This window comes from Leishmania infantum, chromosome 6 (assembly GCF_000002875.2).
Source record: "Leishmania infantum JPCM5 genome chromosome 6".
Classification (NCBI taxonomy): Eukaryota; Euglenozoa; class Kinetoplastea; order Trypanosomatida; family Trypanosomatidae; genus Leishmania; species Leishmania infantum.
Window position 1 is genome coordinate 261,392 of NC_009277.2, and position 16,670 is coordinate 278,061.

Below are 16,670 nucleotides of genomic sequence, written 5' to 3' on the forward strand. Positions count from 1 at the left end.
GCATTCTTCTCTCGGGACGCCACCCTTCCTCGCTTTCACAGACGCGAGCCCACCTCCGTTGTCGCCTGCCGTTCAAGGGCCCGAGGGTGGACGTTGATGGCGTGAGGGTTGGAGAGGTGCGGCATCGTTCTTTTCATGTGCTCGATGCTGCAGACGTGTATGCTTTTTCCCCCTCTGTGCGTTGCGCTCTTGCGCCATTCCGCCCTCTCCTCCCCGCTCTCTCGTTCCATTGTGGGGTAGTAGCCGTAGCAGCAGGGCGTGCCTTGCTCACAAGGCACGCACCCCCCCTCCTCCAGCACCCACACCCACACACACGCGAGCGCGCAGAGTCACCACTATCGTCACCATCGTCGTCATCTTTCTCGGCGCTCTCGTTAAGCTGTGCCGAAACACAAAATCGAGCCGACATCGCCGCCGAAAGCACGCACCCACCAACCTGCACACACACACACCCACACCCACCTGCACGCTTTTGGGGAGGTTTCTTTTTGTTTCAAGTTATTTTCCATCTGCACCACCGCACGCGCATGCGGCGGCTGAGGCAACCAAGAAAGAGCTTGCTCCTGCACCAGCGGAAGTCCGGCGACCCCCTTGCCACGTCGGTGAGAGTGCGCGCGCTAGCGGTACCGCCCCCTTCCTAACCCCAGCACCCGCACTCGTGCGTCACCACCGGGCAGTGGAAAAGCCCGACGGGTTCATGCGGCCCCCCTTGACGCTTCGGTCTTCGCCGTCGAGACACCCACAGTGGGCTTGGCGCTGCCCGACACCGCCGCCGTCACTGCAAGCTGGTTCTTCTGCGTACGAGACGACCGCCTTGAGTAGGTACGCTGCCATGGCCACGCCCACCGCTGTTGTAGCCGCTGCATACTCGGGACGCTGCGCCAGCGCGTGTGCAGCGCCGTCGCGAGCCCAGATATCGTCCTCCTCGCTGCTGACGGCTCCAGTGGGCTCAAACGGAGCGCCGCTGCCGTGCGGTGACGGTGGAGACAACGCTGTCCGCGCGCACGTGGCGCGTGCCGCGACCACGATGACGGCGGCGGCTTTTCTGCCGGGCATCACGCGGCTGGACGGCGCTCTGCTCTGCCGCGATGGCGGCGATGATGGTAGCTACTGGCACACGAGTGCTTGTCGGGGCGTGGCAAGGCTGCGAACGCTCGCCTTGGCGTCGACGATACTTGGAGCGTCCGCTGGCCTTCCCGCGGCGTTGCCGCTCGGCCACGCAGCGCGACACGCAAGCACCTACACCGGACGTAGCGGCACCGGCACAGAGGCGTCTTTTCACGAGCCTTCAACGCAGTTGCACGCAGCGGCCGCCCCACACAGCCGCGGCCATGTCGCGGAGGAACGTGGCGACGGCGAGTCCGTGCAGACCACCTTCGGATCGGCGCATCATCGAGGCCGCTCAGCACCGTCCGCCACATCTTCTCGTTCTCCCTCCACGACGCCGCGCCACGCGTCTGCTAAAGCCGCTGTTACGCGTGGCGGGGGCAGTGACAGGGTCTCTGGTGCGGTGCTTGCGGCGGCCATCATGCGGCATCACCGCCTTCACACATCTCTCCACTACCTCGCCATCTCCTCTGGCGTTGAGGTGCCGGAGTGCGCTGGCGGCGCCTACCACCTCCAAGAACGGCCACCGCTGCGCCACAGCGCCTTCGACACTTCTGCGGCTGCTGCCAGCGGTGACCGTGGCGGCTATCTCACCCGCTCCCGCACCTGTGCTAACAATGTGCGCATCTCTGTATTCCCCGCGGCGTCGTTGCGGCCTGCGCCCGGCACCGGGGGCGTTTCGTCCTCTTCTGCTCCCTCACCAGATGCGTGGTCTTCATCCACGTCGACGTCGTCGGCCACTGCTGCGCGCGCGTCGCCGACGGTGCTGCATCGCGATGCAGCGCACCTGCGCGCACAGCAGTACGAGCCCTTTGACCGCCTCCTGCACCGCTACCTCGAGCGCGGCCACGTGGCATACATCACGCAGCGACTCCTTCACCACCCTGATGCCCCCGCGCCGGCCGTCCTCCTCGACACGATCCTGCGGCATAGGCTTCCCGCGCCGTCGTTTGTGTGCCAGGCGTTACTCGCCACGATACACACGGCTCGTCGAGATCGCAGCACAGCTGCCGCCGCGGGCTTAGCGCTGGACCGCGTTGCGGTGCGCCTGCGCACCGACGAGAAGGCGCGCCTGCTCTACCAGACTCCCCAGGTGCGGGCGCTGCTACTGGAGGCAACGCTGCAAGAGTCACTCTTCGACACCGCTGTCGATGTCGTGACAGACATGCCGGCTGAGTGGATCACGCCGCATGCGTGGTCGCAGCTGGTGGTGATGGCGGGGAAGTCGAAGCTGCCGCACTCGCAGCTTCTGTGGCGGCTCTTGAGCCTGCGCGAAGAGCCTTCGTCGACGTTGCGGAGCTCTTCATGTGAAACGCCGATGTCTGTGCATCCAGTTTTGACGCGAGCCGGTGAAAGTGCGCTCCTCGGAGCACTGCGCCAGTGTCCACTAAGCGCTTCCCCGAGTGCTGTGCACCTTCGCGACGTGGCGGCGACAGTGGCCGCCACCGCAGTGCCACATGGGGCGCTCGACGCTCGCGCGTGCGCCACAGTCCTCGCACCTGCGAACGGTGCGATCGGAAGTGCCGTCTTCGCCGACGCGACTGTCGCAGGCGAAGAGCTGCCTAGCGACGAGGGGGATGAGGAAAGCGCGCAGCTAGCATCAGGGGGCAGCGAAGACCAGCCGTCAGCTACACCGGTGACGGCGGTTGTGCCTGCGGGCAGCGCTGCAGGCGGTGGCTGCGGAGTCCGCTGGTGCGCGGTAGGAGCGGTGGAGCTCGGCTACGCAGTGGAGCACCACAACGGCGACACAACCCCTGCGGCAGGCGACTTCCGGGCTACCGGTGCAGCCGGCGCGCTCTACAGTCACTCGTCCTTCCAAGCATTGCTGGCGGATGTGGAGAGGGGGGGAGTGCAGGAGGGCGGCGCTGCCGCAACGTCGCCGGCGGCTCGGGCGCGTACACTGTGGGAGACGACAGCACTGCGCATGATCAACTCGCGCCACGGCATCGTCTACGGCCTCAACGCCACGATGGCGGCGCAAGTGATGCTGCGCTGCGGTGTCTCCTTCGCGGCGCAGGCCTCGCCGCTGCTGGCGTTGCACGTGCTGCGCCGTTACCTGCGTAGTTGTCATCTCCTGCGCGATCAGGTGGTGGCGGCACAACGCCTGGTGGAGGCCCAGCTCGAGGCGGCAGCCGAGGGCTCTAAGGACAGAGCCTCAAGAGCTGCCACTACCACCACAGCCTCGACGGAAAACCCGCCAAGATCACACCACCACGGGGAGAAGGTGGCGGCCGCTGACCCCTACCCGCGCCTCTCGCGCGCTGCCATGCCACACCCCGCGCCTTTCCTGGTCTTCTTCAAGGTGATGCGTGATGCGCGCGACGTGCTTGCGCACGCCGTCTACGGTGGCGACGAAGAGGACGATGCGGTGACCGCGCTGTCCGGGGCGCGACGGTATCGTGGCACAGCCGCCGCTGCCGCCGGCCGAGCGCACGCGTCTCTGCCGATGATGCACTGGGAGCTCGTCTGGCACACGTTCCAGCAGCTAAATTGTGAGAATCCGCACTGGTACACGCAGCTGGATGTGCCGGAGGCGGGCGACCTGTGCCTCGACGCGATGGAGGTGCTCTGTCACGGCGCGGATCCGTGGATGACGCTGAACGTTGCACGTCGCGTGTCGGCGCGGCATATCATCGACGGCGTGGAGATGTCGCTGTGGTTGCTAAATCGCTTGGACCCGTCACATCACACCGACGAGGCCCGCGAAGTGGCGCGCAAGCTGTTCCGCTGGCTGCTCGTTGACGTTGGCGTGCACGTGCAGCCGCCGCTGCATCGCCACCTCGTCCCCGCCGCACGAGCGTTGATTCGGCTCGGATTGCAGGAGGAGCTGAGCACCCTGTACAACGCCGTGCTCGACAACGTCTTTCTGTTCACCTCAGAGCACCGCGACGCTTTCATTCACGTGCTGTGCGACCTCATCTGCCCCGCGTGCGCCAGCGTACTGCCGGAGGTCGACGTGTACGTCGACCGTGCGTGCCCGAACTGCATGGCGGTCGTACCGGCGAAGGACGCCGACACCATCCCGAGTTTTCGGCTGTCGGCAGAGCATGTGGAGCGGCAGCGCGCGCAACGCAAGCAGCGGCGACAGAGGACTCGCCAGCGACTCTCGGCCAGTGTGCGTCGACTGCAGCAGGGCGCCGAGGGATGGACGAGCAGCGACGCCGCACTGTGCCATCCGCCACGCGACGCGGCTGAAATTCTCCGGTGGCACCTTAAGCGTGACGGCACCGAGCAGGGAGGAGAGAACGGTGCACTTGACGTGCCGCTATCGTCGTCGCTGCTAGTGGCCACCGGCGCCGCTGCAGAGGCGCCTTTAGTCCCTGGTGTCTCCGTGTCGACTGAGTTGGCGCTGTTCCCCGTTGCAGGCGAGGCGGCAAGCGGTGTGCAGGTGCTGGACGTTCGGGCAGCCATGGAGGAGTCGTCGCGCCGGCTTGAGCTGCAGCGCGCCGCACGGCGGTACGTGCTGGCGCAACGCGGGGTGCGTGATGTCGCAGACGACGGCGCCGCCGGCGCGGCATCGCGCGTTGCCTTCGCGACACTTCCAACGACTCTGCCCGTCTCAGCACAGTCGCTGGATTCGTCGACACTCAAGTACCTATCCACTGCGGCGAACGCCGCTGCGGCAGCGGGGTCGACATTGACGTCTAAGCAGGCTGTTGACGGCGCCTGGGTGTGCGTGTGGTGCCATGAGAACAATACCGAGTGGAGCAGTCGAGTGCAATGCAGCGCGTGCGGGGCAGAAACCGGGCCCGCAGCGCCCTGGCGGGGCTTTGCGTACGCGGCAGCGAGCGGCGATGCCATGGAAGAGCTTCGCGGACGCATGTCTAACTGCGAGGCGCGTCCAGTTGACGCGGTTGTGGCCGGCTACTTGCTGATGTTGTACCGGCGCACCTTCCAGCTGCGTGCGACGCCGGCAGATCAGGACCGCCTGCTGCGGCTGGTGGAGGTACTGTGTCGGCTGCAGGAGCGCGTGCTAGCCGGCTACGTGTACACGAGGTTCATCCCTGTTTCTCAGCGGCGCCTCGGCATTCCGCTGTCCTCACTGGCGCAGGCATGTGGCCAGGATATGTCGCCTGCCTACCGGGCGCTAACGCAGAAAGACCTCACGCGGCCAGACGCGGACGACATCTTCTTCGACGCTGTCTTCGGCGCGCAGACGTGCCGTGTCTGCTTTGGCCAGCACGACTGGCGCCTGTGCCCGATTGTCACCCGAGACTTTGCCGCGTCGGCGTCGGCGGCCGGGGAGGGCCGTCCGCGCACCGCCATCAGCCTCAGCCCGGAGGAGAAGCAGCGCGCTGTGCTGGAGCGACTGTCACAACGCATCCATCAAGCAGTCACGTCACTGGCGCCGTCCGCTGCGGAGCCCGAGTCTGCGGCGGCGTCGTCTTCTTCCCCGCCGATGCTGCTGCCGCCGGGAAAGCCGAGTGCGCGGCTTGTCGTGGACGCCTACACGGCCTTTGTATCCTCGCCTTTCCGCGAGATCTTCGCCGAGCTGCACTCGTCCGACGCAAACCGTCTGTCGCTGCTTCTGAGCCGCGTGCAGCAGTACCGCCGCGCCGCGTTCGTCCTTTGCCACGTGCCGCCGCCGCAGCGCGCGACGGAGGCCTACCTGCGCATGGTGCACTACTTCAACGTCACGGAGGCGGAGGCGCTAGCGCTGCTGGAGCAGCCGCCGACACCGACACCGACGACGCCGTCGAAGGGACCCACCGCCAGCGGCAGCAGTAGAAGCGGCCACCCCACCTCGGCAGCGAGGCAGGTCAACTTCGTCCAGGTGACGCAGACGTGCTGCATGTGCCTTGACGCACGCCATGCATCACACACGTGCCCGCGCCTCGACGAGTGGCTCAAGGGGGTACAACGTCTGGCCCTGTCTGGCAGCGGCAGCACCAGCAGCGGAGCTGCTGGAGAGCCTTCGCGGTCACCCACTGCCGCGGCTGTACTCGACATCGAGGGTGACGCGCGCCTGCGGCGGCGGCTGAAGGCGCAGGTGGACGGCTGGACCACGGCGGGGCCGGAGCGGCTGCATGCCTTTTACCGGTACTTGATTGCTCACGTTGATCTTCTCCGGCCCGTGGCGTTCGCGTCTACCGGCGCTGGACAGCAACTGGCTCGCCGACGTGCCGACTTCGACGACCCGCTCGTGTACGCCGTGAACAAGACGATAGCGAAGCTGTCCGCGGTGGGACAACGTAGTGAGACGTACCGTCTCTACGCTCACACGCCGGTGGAATACGTGTCTACGGCGACGACGGCGACGGTGTTGCGCATGAACGGCTTCTCGGACGAAAGTGTGCGGGTGTTGCTGACATGCGCGTCTTCTTCCTCCACTGACGGCACAGCGATCGCAAGCGACAGCGACAGCTTTACCAGCTCGCATTGCTCGTCTCTGATGCAGCACGCCCCGGTCGCGGCTCGCGCGGCAGCTGTGCCGGTGCGACAGTGCTGCCTTATCTGCTTCTCGCCCGATCACGCTTTTGTGGAGTGTCCAGAGCTGGCGGCGGCGTCGACAGAGGTGGAGCGGCTGCTGCTCGTGCTACGCAACGTCGCCGGGATCGCCTGCGTGCACGACGGCATCGGTGCAGCCGCGGCGTACGTCTACAGCGAGTACAACCGCGGGCGGCTCTCGGCGGACATGATGCGCTCACACCCGGAGCTTGTGACGGAACTGCTGACGTTGACGCGCCGCTGCTTCGCCACGCGCCAGCTGAACCACGGCGTGCGAGTGCTGCGGCGTATTCCAGTGGAAATGGTGCCGCCCGACGCCGCCTACGTCGATCTCTGGCGCGCGGCTGGACTGCCGGAGGCTGAGGTGGAGCAGAAGCATGCGCAGCTGCTGGCCCTCTTGGACGCGGAGGCGGTGCGGCCGTCCATCGACCCGCTACCACCGCGGCCGACCTACACGAACGCTTTTTTGTCGAAGCTGAGCCGCACCCTGCACGACGACTTGTGTAGGCACTGCTACGAGCACGGCCACACCATCGCCACCTGCCCGCTCTTCCATGCGGAAGTGAGTTTCGGCCGCGACTACGTGGCCGCGTACCGCATGAGCATGATGTCGGAGCAGCTGGATCGCGCCTGGCAAGAGGCGTACTTGCTGAAGCTCGTGGACTTCTTCGCCGCGCACTACCTCTTCATGCCGTACCACATCGCCGGCGTGGCGAACGCCCTGAACGCGATTGCCTCCATGTGGAGCTTCCGCGGCGAACCGGGCATTGCGCTGCGCCATCTGCTGCGCATCCCGCCCGCCTACCGTCGCCGGCAAGCCTTCAAGCACGTACTGCACTGCCTGCGTGTGCCGCCGGCGGAGATCACGAAGCTGCTGGGCGACTTCTACTTTGCCCCCGATGGCAACGCCACGGCGGTGCAGCAGCAGCAGAAAGGTAGCGGCCCACACAGCACAAGTAGGTACTACGCACAACAGCAGCAGGAGGTGGTGATGGCACAGCATCTGCTGCTGCCAAAGCCCGCCATTCGCGATGTGGCTCGCAAGCAGATCTTCGATCAGGTCCCGGCGGCGATCGCGGCGCTGGAGGAGAGCGAGGAGCGCATGGCGGAGATCCGTACCCGTCACGAGCGGCGTGGCGAAGGCGGTGGCAGCATCACCGCGGAGGTGCGAGAGTGTCTTCTTCGCCAGCAGAAAAGCGAACAGCCGGGCCGGCGTTCTGCAGAAATGGGCGACGCCGACTTGCCGCACGCCGCGGCGTCCTTTCACGCCCCCGCGCTGCGGCACGTCATGCAGAGCGGCGACATTGCTCAACTGCGTGAAGACTTCGACCCGATTCTGTCCGAGCTGGAGGACGCCGTTGGCATGAAACTCGGCAGCCGCCACACGCTCTTCACAAGCACCGTCGACATATTGTCCGCTGCTACTGCTGCGGCTGCCGCGTCGAACCCGACGCCGGCACCGCCGTCACCATCAGCGCTCGCAAGCTCGGCTTCGTCCAGTGCGAGCACCAGCGAGAGGAGTGGCATAAATTCGACTGCGTCGTCGGCGGCAGCGCCCTCGTCGCCGACCTTCTCGCAGACACCCGAGGCGGAGGTAGTGACGGAGGTGCAGACGCGCCACGCTCAGCCGCGTCGCCCCGGCTCCTCGGGAGACCGGTCGCACAGCTCCCGTCAGCCAAGCGCCACCAAGGCGCCCACGACTTCGTCCGCTGCCGCTGCTGCCGGTGCGGCATCGTTCTCAGAGAGGATCCAACATCAGGCGGGAGAGGGTGATGCTTCCGAACCCGTGGGTGCGTCTCCAGGGCGCAGCAGCGGCAGCAAAGACAACGACCGTGGCCGTGGCAACATGAGCGGCAACGGCAGCCGCGCTGGTGATGGGCGGAATGAGCGCCGCGACGCTCGCGGCTGGCACAGCAATCGCGAACGAAACCCGCGACATCGAGGCGGCAGCCAGTCGCCGTCGCACGCCTACAACCACGACCGCGGCGGCCGCTCCCGCCATCACGGCAACCACCGCAATCGCAGCGACGCCTCGTAGGGTAACGAACAGCAGAAAGCGAGCGACGCCACTCAGGTGAGACGGGCGCGCGCCTTGACGACTCGTAAGTCGGCCTGCACAGACACAGACACAGGCGCATATATATATATATATATAGGTAGGTAGGTAGGCGGATCGAAATGGGTGCGCAGGCACCACCTCGTCACCGTCACCATCTTCCTTTCTCTGTGTGTGTGTGTGTGCATGCATGCGCTTCTAACGGGAAAATAAAATATATTCGTAAATCTCGTGTGTTTCAATGATCCCTAACCCGAAGTCCTCTTCCCTCGCCACACCACCACCACCCCCACCACCACACATCGGCAGCAGAGCTTGTACGTGCAGCTGTAAGCATCCACACGCACGCAAAGACATATCTATGTACATATATATGCATACATGTGCGCAGCCGTGGGTGTGTTCCTCTCTCCATGCCCCGTCATATATGTATGTATATGTATGTATATGCATGCATATGTATGTATATGTATATGTATGCATATGTATGTATATGTATGCATATGTATGTATATGTATGTATATGTATGCATATGTATGTATATGTATGCATATGTATGTATATGTATGTATATGTATGCATATGTATGCATATGTATGTATATGTATGTATATGTATGCATATGTATGCATATGTATGTATATGTATGCATATGTATGTATATGTATGCATATGTATGTATATGTATGCATATGTATGTATATGTATGTATATGTATGCATATGTATGTATATGTATGTATATGTATGTATATGTATGCATATGTATGTATATGTATGTATATGTATGCATATGTATGTATATGTATGTATATGTATGCATATGTATGCATATGTATGTATATGTATGTATATGTATGCATATGTATGCATATGTATGTATATGTATGTATATGTATGTATATGTATGCATATGTATGTATATGTATGCATATGTATGTATATGTATGCATATGTATGTATATGTATGTATATGTATGTATATGTATGTATATGTATGTATATGTATGTATATGTATGCATATGTATGCATATGTATGTATATGTATGCATATGTATGTATATGTATGTATATGTATGCATATGTATGTATATGTATGCATATGTATGCATATGTATGTATATGTATGCATATGTATGTATATGTATGCATATGTATGCATATGTATGCATATGTATGTATATGTATGTATATGTATGCATATGTATGTATATGTATGCATATGTATGTATATGTATGCATATGTATGTATATGTATGCATATGTATGTATATGTATGTATATGTATGCATATGTATGTATATGTATGTGTGTGTGTGTATGTGGCCTTCCTCGAACCTGGGAAAGGAAGGGGGAGGACGCCGACCTCCCTGCACAACGCATTGCATGCGTGTCTCGGTCACACTCCTCTGCAAAGAAGACGGAGTGCAGGCGCCACGCACCCTTCCCCCTTCCCCTGTTGCCGCCGTAGCTGCAGGCTGCAGGGGTAAGGACCACTCTTCCTGCACTGCCGCTCACCGTGCCGTTTTCCTTCGCTGACCACCGACTCGCCTCACGATCCCTCCCTGTGCTCCTTCACGGTATCACGACGCTCACTAACGTCCACACATCCGTACATACACACGCTCTTCGACTCGGCTCATCATTGCCATTACCTTATCTTTCTTTCTCTCTTACTTCCATGCGCACGCGCAGTCTCTCTCGTCTTCTGCGACTCTCTTCACCACCACCACCGCCGCGGCCGCCGCTTGCACGACAACCGTCCGCTAACGATCACCGTCGTTGTTGTTCCTTTCTTCCTTCCTTGCCCCCCCCCTCCCTCTCCCTTCCCTCTGATCAACTCTCTTTCCGTCTTTGCCTTCTCTCTTCTTCAGCCCCCACTCTCCTCCCACTCCTCGCCCGCCGCCACTTTGGTACGCCGCAATGCCGAACGCCGTTGTCACGCTGACCATTGTAAAGGCGGAGGCCCTCGTCGCGCTCAACCCTGGTGGCACGTCGAACCCGTTCTTCACTGCAACGATCGGTGCTCAGAGTGTGACGACGCCGGTGGTGTGCAAGACAGTGAACCCGGTATTCAATACGACTTTTACTTTCTACGGCTGCCCGCTTCCGGCCATGTTGACGCTGCGCGCCTTCAACAAGATCCAGTTTGTGGACATCGAGGACCCGCTCGGCACCGCCACGGTCACCCTCTTCGACCTGCAGCCGGAGACGACGACGAAGGTGGTTCAGCTCAGCCACGGCGGCGTCGCGGCGCTGGCGCAGCGCGCACTGAACGGGTGCGGTGCGGTTACCATCACCTACAGCGTCGCGCCGATGCCCGCTGAGGAGGCGGACCCCGCCGTGGAGAACGCGGCGTCCAAGCCGAGCAGCCTGCCTTCTTCCACCGCCGCGCCCATATCCGTGCCCGCTGCCCACAACATTGATGGCACCGGCCCGGCGTCTATCCCCGTCGCCTCAGTCCCACGTGAGGGCGCCGCCGGCACGCTGGGCTCCGTCACGCACGGCAGCAGCAGCAACCTGCTCGCCTCTGACCCCAGTGCCACGAACCCAGCCGCGACCACCGCAAGACTGAAGCCGAACGAGGGTGCGACGGCCGCTGCCAGGGAGGGCGCAGCCCCGTCTTTCTCAGTGCTTGGTGCGACACCGCAGCAGAGAAGCCAGCTTACGCCGCCCAGCCTGTCACCTGCTCGGCCGCCGGCGATCGCCACCTACCTCGTGCCGCAGGTAGCCCCACCCCCGTCATCTCCCGCCACTATGCACATGTCTGTGAAAACGGTGCCAACGAACGGGTATGAGAGCTACGCTGTGCAGGGCGCGAAGCTGCCGCCGCCGCCGCCGATGCCCGAGGAGGCCGCCGCCGCCGATCAGGTGCCGTCATCCACGCCAGCGGAGTCTTACTACGCGAACAACACCGCCCACAACGCCTCTGCGGCGCCGCCATCGAGCGCCGCTGACGCGCCGTCCTTGGGCAGCCTCGCTATGCTTCCGGTAGCGCCCAACATCCCAGCCTCGACTCGCTTCGCCTCCCTGCAGGAGTCCACGAGTGCCGCGCTTTCCTTTGACACCCAGCAGCAGACGGCATCCGCCAGTTCCCTGTACACCAGCGCAGCGCAGGCCCCGGCCACGGCGTCGCAAGCGAGGCTGCTCGTGATACCGCCGCACATCAACGGTACCGTGACTCCGACGTTCTTCCACGCCTCACAAGCCTCGTCTCTCGCGGGCTCGCGTCATCCCTCCGCCGGCCAGCTCCCGGCCTCTACGAGAAACCCAAGCGAGTGCTTTCCTGCTCACGCCCAACCGCCGCCACTGGCTGGCGCGCTCCCGGTGGCGACGGCACCTCGGTCGCCGCCGCTCACCTCGAGCACGACCAGCAGCCTTCGCTCCACCCCCGCCGCGCAGTCTGCGCAAAGACGCCACAATACCGTTTCCTTCGCGGCCAGTCCGTTTCCTGCCGAGAACTTCGTCGCTGCCCCTTCGTCCGCGTCGACCTGTGCTGCCGCTACTCGCCGTGGTGTCGCACCAGCGTCTGCGACCGCCGGCCTGCAGCACAGCGCTGGCGCTGGCGCCGCCTTTCCCAGCGGTGCCGACCGCTGCGCCACCTACGCGTCGGCGTCTGTGGCCAGCGGCACCACCTCGCCAAGGCGCCGCAGCCCCCGCAGCGAGACCGAGCCCGGCGCCGAGGCCTCCGCCATCACATCTGCCTCGCAGATCTACGCTGACAAGGAGTACCTGTTTGAGGTCGCCGCCACTGGTGCTGACGTCGAGGTGTTCCGGAGGCTTCGCCAAGTCGATCCCGCCCTCACGAACGGCTTCCTCGAGTGCTTGGACTACTCGGGCCGTAGCCTTCTGCACATCGCCGCGTGGAACGGACAGCTGCGCGTGCTGCAGATCCTGCTATGCCCCCAGCCCGCCGAGCCGATGATTGACCTGCGCTCGGTTGTGGCGGCGAAGAGTGGCAACACGATCCTGCACGCGGCAGCGTGTGGCGGCCAGGCCGAGGTGGCGCAGTGGTTGCGCTACTCGCATCCCACGGCTGGTCCACTGCTGCTGTCGATGCACAACGCCCGCAGCATGACGGCGGCAGAGTGTGCCATGGAGGCAGGCTTTCCGCATGTGGCACGCCTGCTGATGCCTAACTGAGCACTGCTCTTGAACCGTTTCTGTCTACCCTCAGCCGCGGGTGGCCAGTGCACACTCTGCACGGTTTGAGAAGACGAAAGCGGCGGGGGGTCTTGAGCGGCAGCAGCAGCAGCACTGCGGCAGCCACGGCGCGCCTGCCCACGGCTTGCACACGCATGCGCGCATACCTTTGTGCGTATGAGCGCGTATGCGTGTGTGCACGTCCGTGTGCCTGTCTCGCTCTCGCTCTCGCTGTCTGTGCGCCGACGGACGTGTGCACATCTTTCTCCTCTTACATTTTACGCGGCTGAATGGCACACGCGCATACTGTACAAAGAATGGGGAGTGTGAGCGGAGACTGTTGCGCGCCCGTGCTCGGAGGAGGATGGGGCCGGTAGTGGTGTGGTGTTGTATGGTGGGGACAGTGGACACGTGTGAACAAGGAAGTGGCGTCTCTCTCCTTCGACAAGCCACTCCATCGCGCCCCTTTTCCCTTTCGCACAGATGCTTATCGCACCTGCCTCTCTGTGTCGAGTGGCATCTCTGCGACGTGTACCTCGTGAGGTGCATCGTCGTCATCATGCCTGCATGTGAGCGGGCGCCTGTGTCTGCGCGTGAGTTTCGGTTACGCAGCACGACGCCAATAAAGGAAGCATGCGAGACAGCAGAGAGAGAAGGTGGACCGTGCAGCGGAGGCCGATGGCGGTGGATTGCTGTGTTGCTGAGGCTGTGCAGAGGGGGAGCGCGTGCACGCTCACAGTGCAGGAGATACCCGACGAGAACACACAAAGTCCTAAACAAAGGAAAGCGACGGTGCAGTGCCGATGGAGAACCGAGGAAGGAAGCGGAGAGTGACGCGGGGAGTGCGAGAGGGAGAGAGCGGTAGGTGGCTGTAAAGCGAAGAGACGCGCGCGTACGTGTGACGTCTGCTTGTGCGCATGTAAGTGCCTGTGAAGGGGCAATGCGTAGCCGAGGCAGACACTGGCGCAGGTTTAGGCGGAGGGCGCCGGCGGCTTCGTGCCTCTTATTCGCGTGCCTCGTTCTCGATGTCTTTCCGTGCCCGCGACTTCGTTGTAGCTGTCATGATAGGGAGGTGGTTGTGGTAGGGGTAAGGCGGCCGCGGAAGGAGCATCGAGAGCGGGAGAGCAAGCGATCGGTGTCTGGCTGTGCACGTGAGGGCGCTGATGTGCACTGTGTGCGCCAGCATAGGCGCGGGCGCCTCCTCGGAGACGTCTCTTCGGATTGCTGCTCTCTCTCTCTGCTACACGGCCTACGTTCCTTTTCCATCTCGCGCACACATGTGGCATCTACGCATGTGCGTCATCAACGCCGCTCTCTTCGTCTTTGGAGCGCTTCGCCTTCGCTCCCCTTGCTGGAGGCTTGCGTGTGTGTGTGTGCGGCTATCCGTGCGTGAGTGTACTCGTCTGCGACAGGCGGTGTACGCTGTGCGTTTTACGGGTCGATTCTCTGCGTCCTGCGCGTCTGTGGCGGTGTGTCTGTGCGCGTATACGTGCAACATATACGTATGTATGTGTGTGCACGTCTACATAACGGCTCTCGTCGTTTTTCCTGCTCCGCTGTCGAGGGCTTGTTGTTGTCATTCCACGCACCTCTCTTCTTCGTCGTCCCTGTTCTGTCCTGTAACCTCCCTCGCCTTTGCAGGGAGACCTCATCGATGTTGTTGTCTGTTATGTATGCGTGTGCGTGTGTATACTCTCCCCCGTCCTCCCTCCACACACGCGAAACAGCCGGAGAGGAGGCATACCTCTTTCACGGCACTTCCCCTCCTCTTCCGCTGTCGGCCTTGTCGTTGTTGCATCTAATGTTGTGCGCGGGCGTTGCGCGTTCGCCTTGGGTGTTATCGGTCGGTCTCTCTCTCTCTTTCGCTTACTACCTTCTCTATCTTTCAGCATGCGTTCACGCTAGCGGGAGGCGCACCGCGTCGACGGCGCCGTCCTTTACCTTCTATTTTGTGCACAGTGTGCGTGTGTGTGTATGCACGTCTCGTTCCTTCAGCTGTGTGTGTGTGTGTGTGTCTTTCTGTATAGCTTCGACCCCTTCCCCTCCCCTCCCTCCCCCATTAACATATAGAGCGAGGGCAGGCGACTGACTGATGGCGGCGGTGATGACGGCCATCCAGTGGTCCCCGGCTCTCTCCTCTCTCCTCTCTGTTTCTTCTTGATGATCTTCTCTGGTGCTGGCGATGCTCCCTCGCACTTTCTTTGCCTGTACGGGTTGACTGCTTCGTGTGGCGCTTGCGCGCGTCTGTCCACCACTCCTCCCCGCTATGGAGAGCGAGAGGGCGAGCGAGGCAGTGGTGCAGGCGTATCCTACACCCGCCCCTCCTCCACACAACGACAAATACGGACATACAAGGGGGTGGGGTTGGGGGAGGGCAGGCAGTCTTATGGTCTTCCGCTCCTTTACGCGCTCGCTGTTTAACCGACAGACGCAGATTAGAGTCGTCGCGCGCACACGCGGGCTCAGGAGGGAGAAAAAAACGAAGCACACTAAAAGGCAGCACCAAAGAGGGCAAGAGCAGGGGGTGGGCACGGCCACCCAGCCGGCGAGCACCTGTGGTGCAGTGGGGGCGAAGGCGAAGAGGGAGGCGGGAGCATGAGAACGGGTCGGAGGGGAACAGCGACAGTGCTGAGCCACAACGCAACTAGGGAGGTGCGCTCCTCCTTGCTTCCTCCTTCTAGCCTTCCCCCCCTCTTACCCCTTCTCACGTGCGTGTGCGTGTACGCTGGACAGCTTCGTCGCACACGCTCCTCCCGCTCTCCCTGCGCCCGCCTTGACGTGAACGACTCGGCCTCGTGCCCTCCTCCCTCCTTTGTGTGCTCGCATTCTTTTTGCATATCTCTGTCGATGCTTTCGGCTTTTTTGATGGCCACCGCGACTTCTACGCATCTCTCTCGCTCTTGCTCTTGTCGCCGATGTACGGGCCTGCGCCCTGTTTTCATGTAGACGCGCGCGTGGCATCTCTCGCATCGATGATGAGCAGCTATGTGTGTCTGCTCATCTCTTGACTGGTTTCACTTCTGGTGTGCGTGCTTGCGAAGGGCGACGGGGGGCATGAGGGGCGAGCCTGGCATCGGCCTGTCCTGCCTCGCCGGCCCGCATTGCTGTCCTCACCGCCTCCAGTGGACAGATGTTGTTCTGCATCTGTGCGGGTGCGCGCGAGTATACGTGTGTGTGTGTGTGTGGTGCTTCACCTGCATGCCCATCTATATATTTCTCTATATACTCCTTCTGTTGTTCTTGTGCTCCCCTCTCTCGCGTGCTTCCACGCGCCCGTCGGCGAGGCTCCCCGCCGCCGCCAACACCGCCACCGCCTCTCCGCTCGACCCCTGTGCACTCAAAAACAGCTTATGGCGCCCGTTGGCGGCAAGCGGTGGGGAGATAACGCGTGTTCCACAGCGCGAATGGGCGTTGAGTTGGGGGCTAGAACAGGCGCGCGCAGGCAGCAGCACACCCGCACAAGGAGGCACACATGCGTATGCACACGCGCGTGCGCACAAGTAGCGATGTTGCTACGAGGCAGATGCTGCCACACTGGGTCAGCAGTGGGAGCTAGAGAGCTACAGAAAGCGCGCGAGCAAGTGAGAGTGCGGCAGCAGCAGCCGCTTGGTGTGTCCGGAAAAGGGCACATGCACCCCCCATTCTTCAGGTGGCAGAGAGGGAGGGAGGCTGTAGCTAATCAAAGGGAGCGCGAGGGGAAAAAAGAAAAAAAACAGCTCGAGCCACCACCCCCTCCCCTTCCTCCCTCTCTCCCTCCCTCCCTCCCTCCCGCCTTCCCTCTCTGCACGCATACTCGCCGGAGTCTGCTGTAGTGTTGTACTACGACTGAATGCTTGCCTCTGTGTTTTGTGCGCGTTACGCGAAGGGGAAGCGGCGACGAAACCTGTATAGAGTGCGTGAGTGTGTGTGTGTGTG

General features: G+C 62.1%; 2 protein-coding genes across 2 annotated transcripts; both read left to right on the plus strand.

Annotated features, from left to right (window-relative positions):
- Positions 1 to 697: 697 nt before the first annotated feature.
- On the plus strand, positions 698 to 8,593 carry LINJ_06_0720 (conserved hypothetical protein; the record flags this gene model as incomplete). Its single annotated transcript, XM_001463115.1, has 1 exon — positions 698 to 8,593. One exon carries the CDS (start codon positions 698 to 700, stop codon positions 8,591 to 8,593), a length of 7,896 nt encoding a protein of 2,631 aa, XP_001463152.1.
- Positions 8,594 to 10,535: 1,942 nt separating this feature from the next.
- On the plus strand, positions 10,536 to 12,755 carry LINJ_06_0730 (conserved hypothetical protein; the record flags this gene model as incomplete). The annotated part of the gene is made up of 1 exon (XM_001463116.1): positions 10,536 to 12,755. One exon carries the CDS (start codon positions 10,536 to 10,538, stop codon positions 12,753 to 12,755), a length of 2,220 nt encoding a protein of 739 aa, XP_001463153.1.
- Positions 12,756 to 16,670: the final 3,915 nt, after the last annotated feature.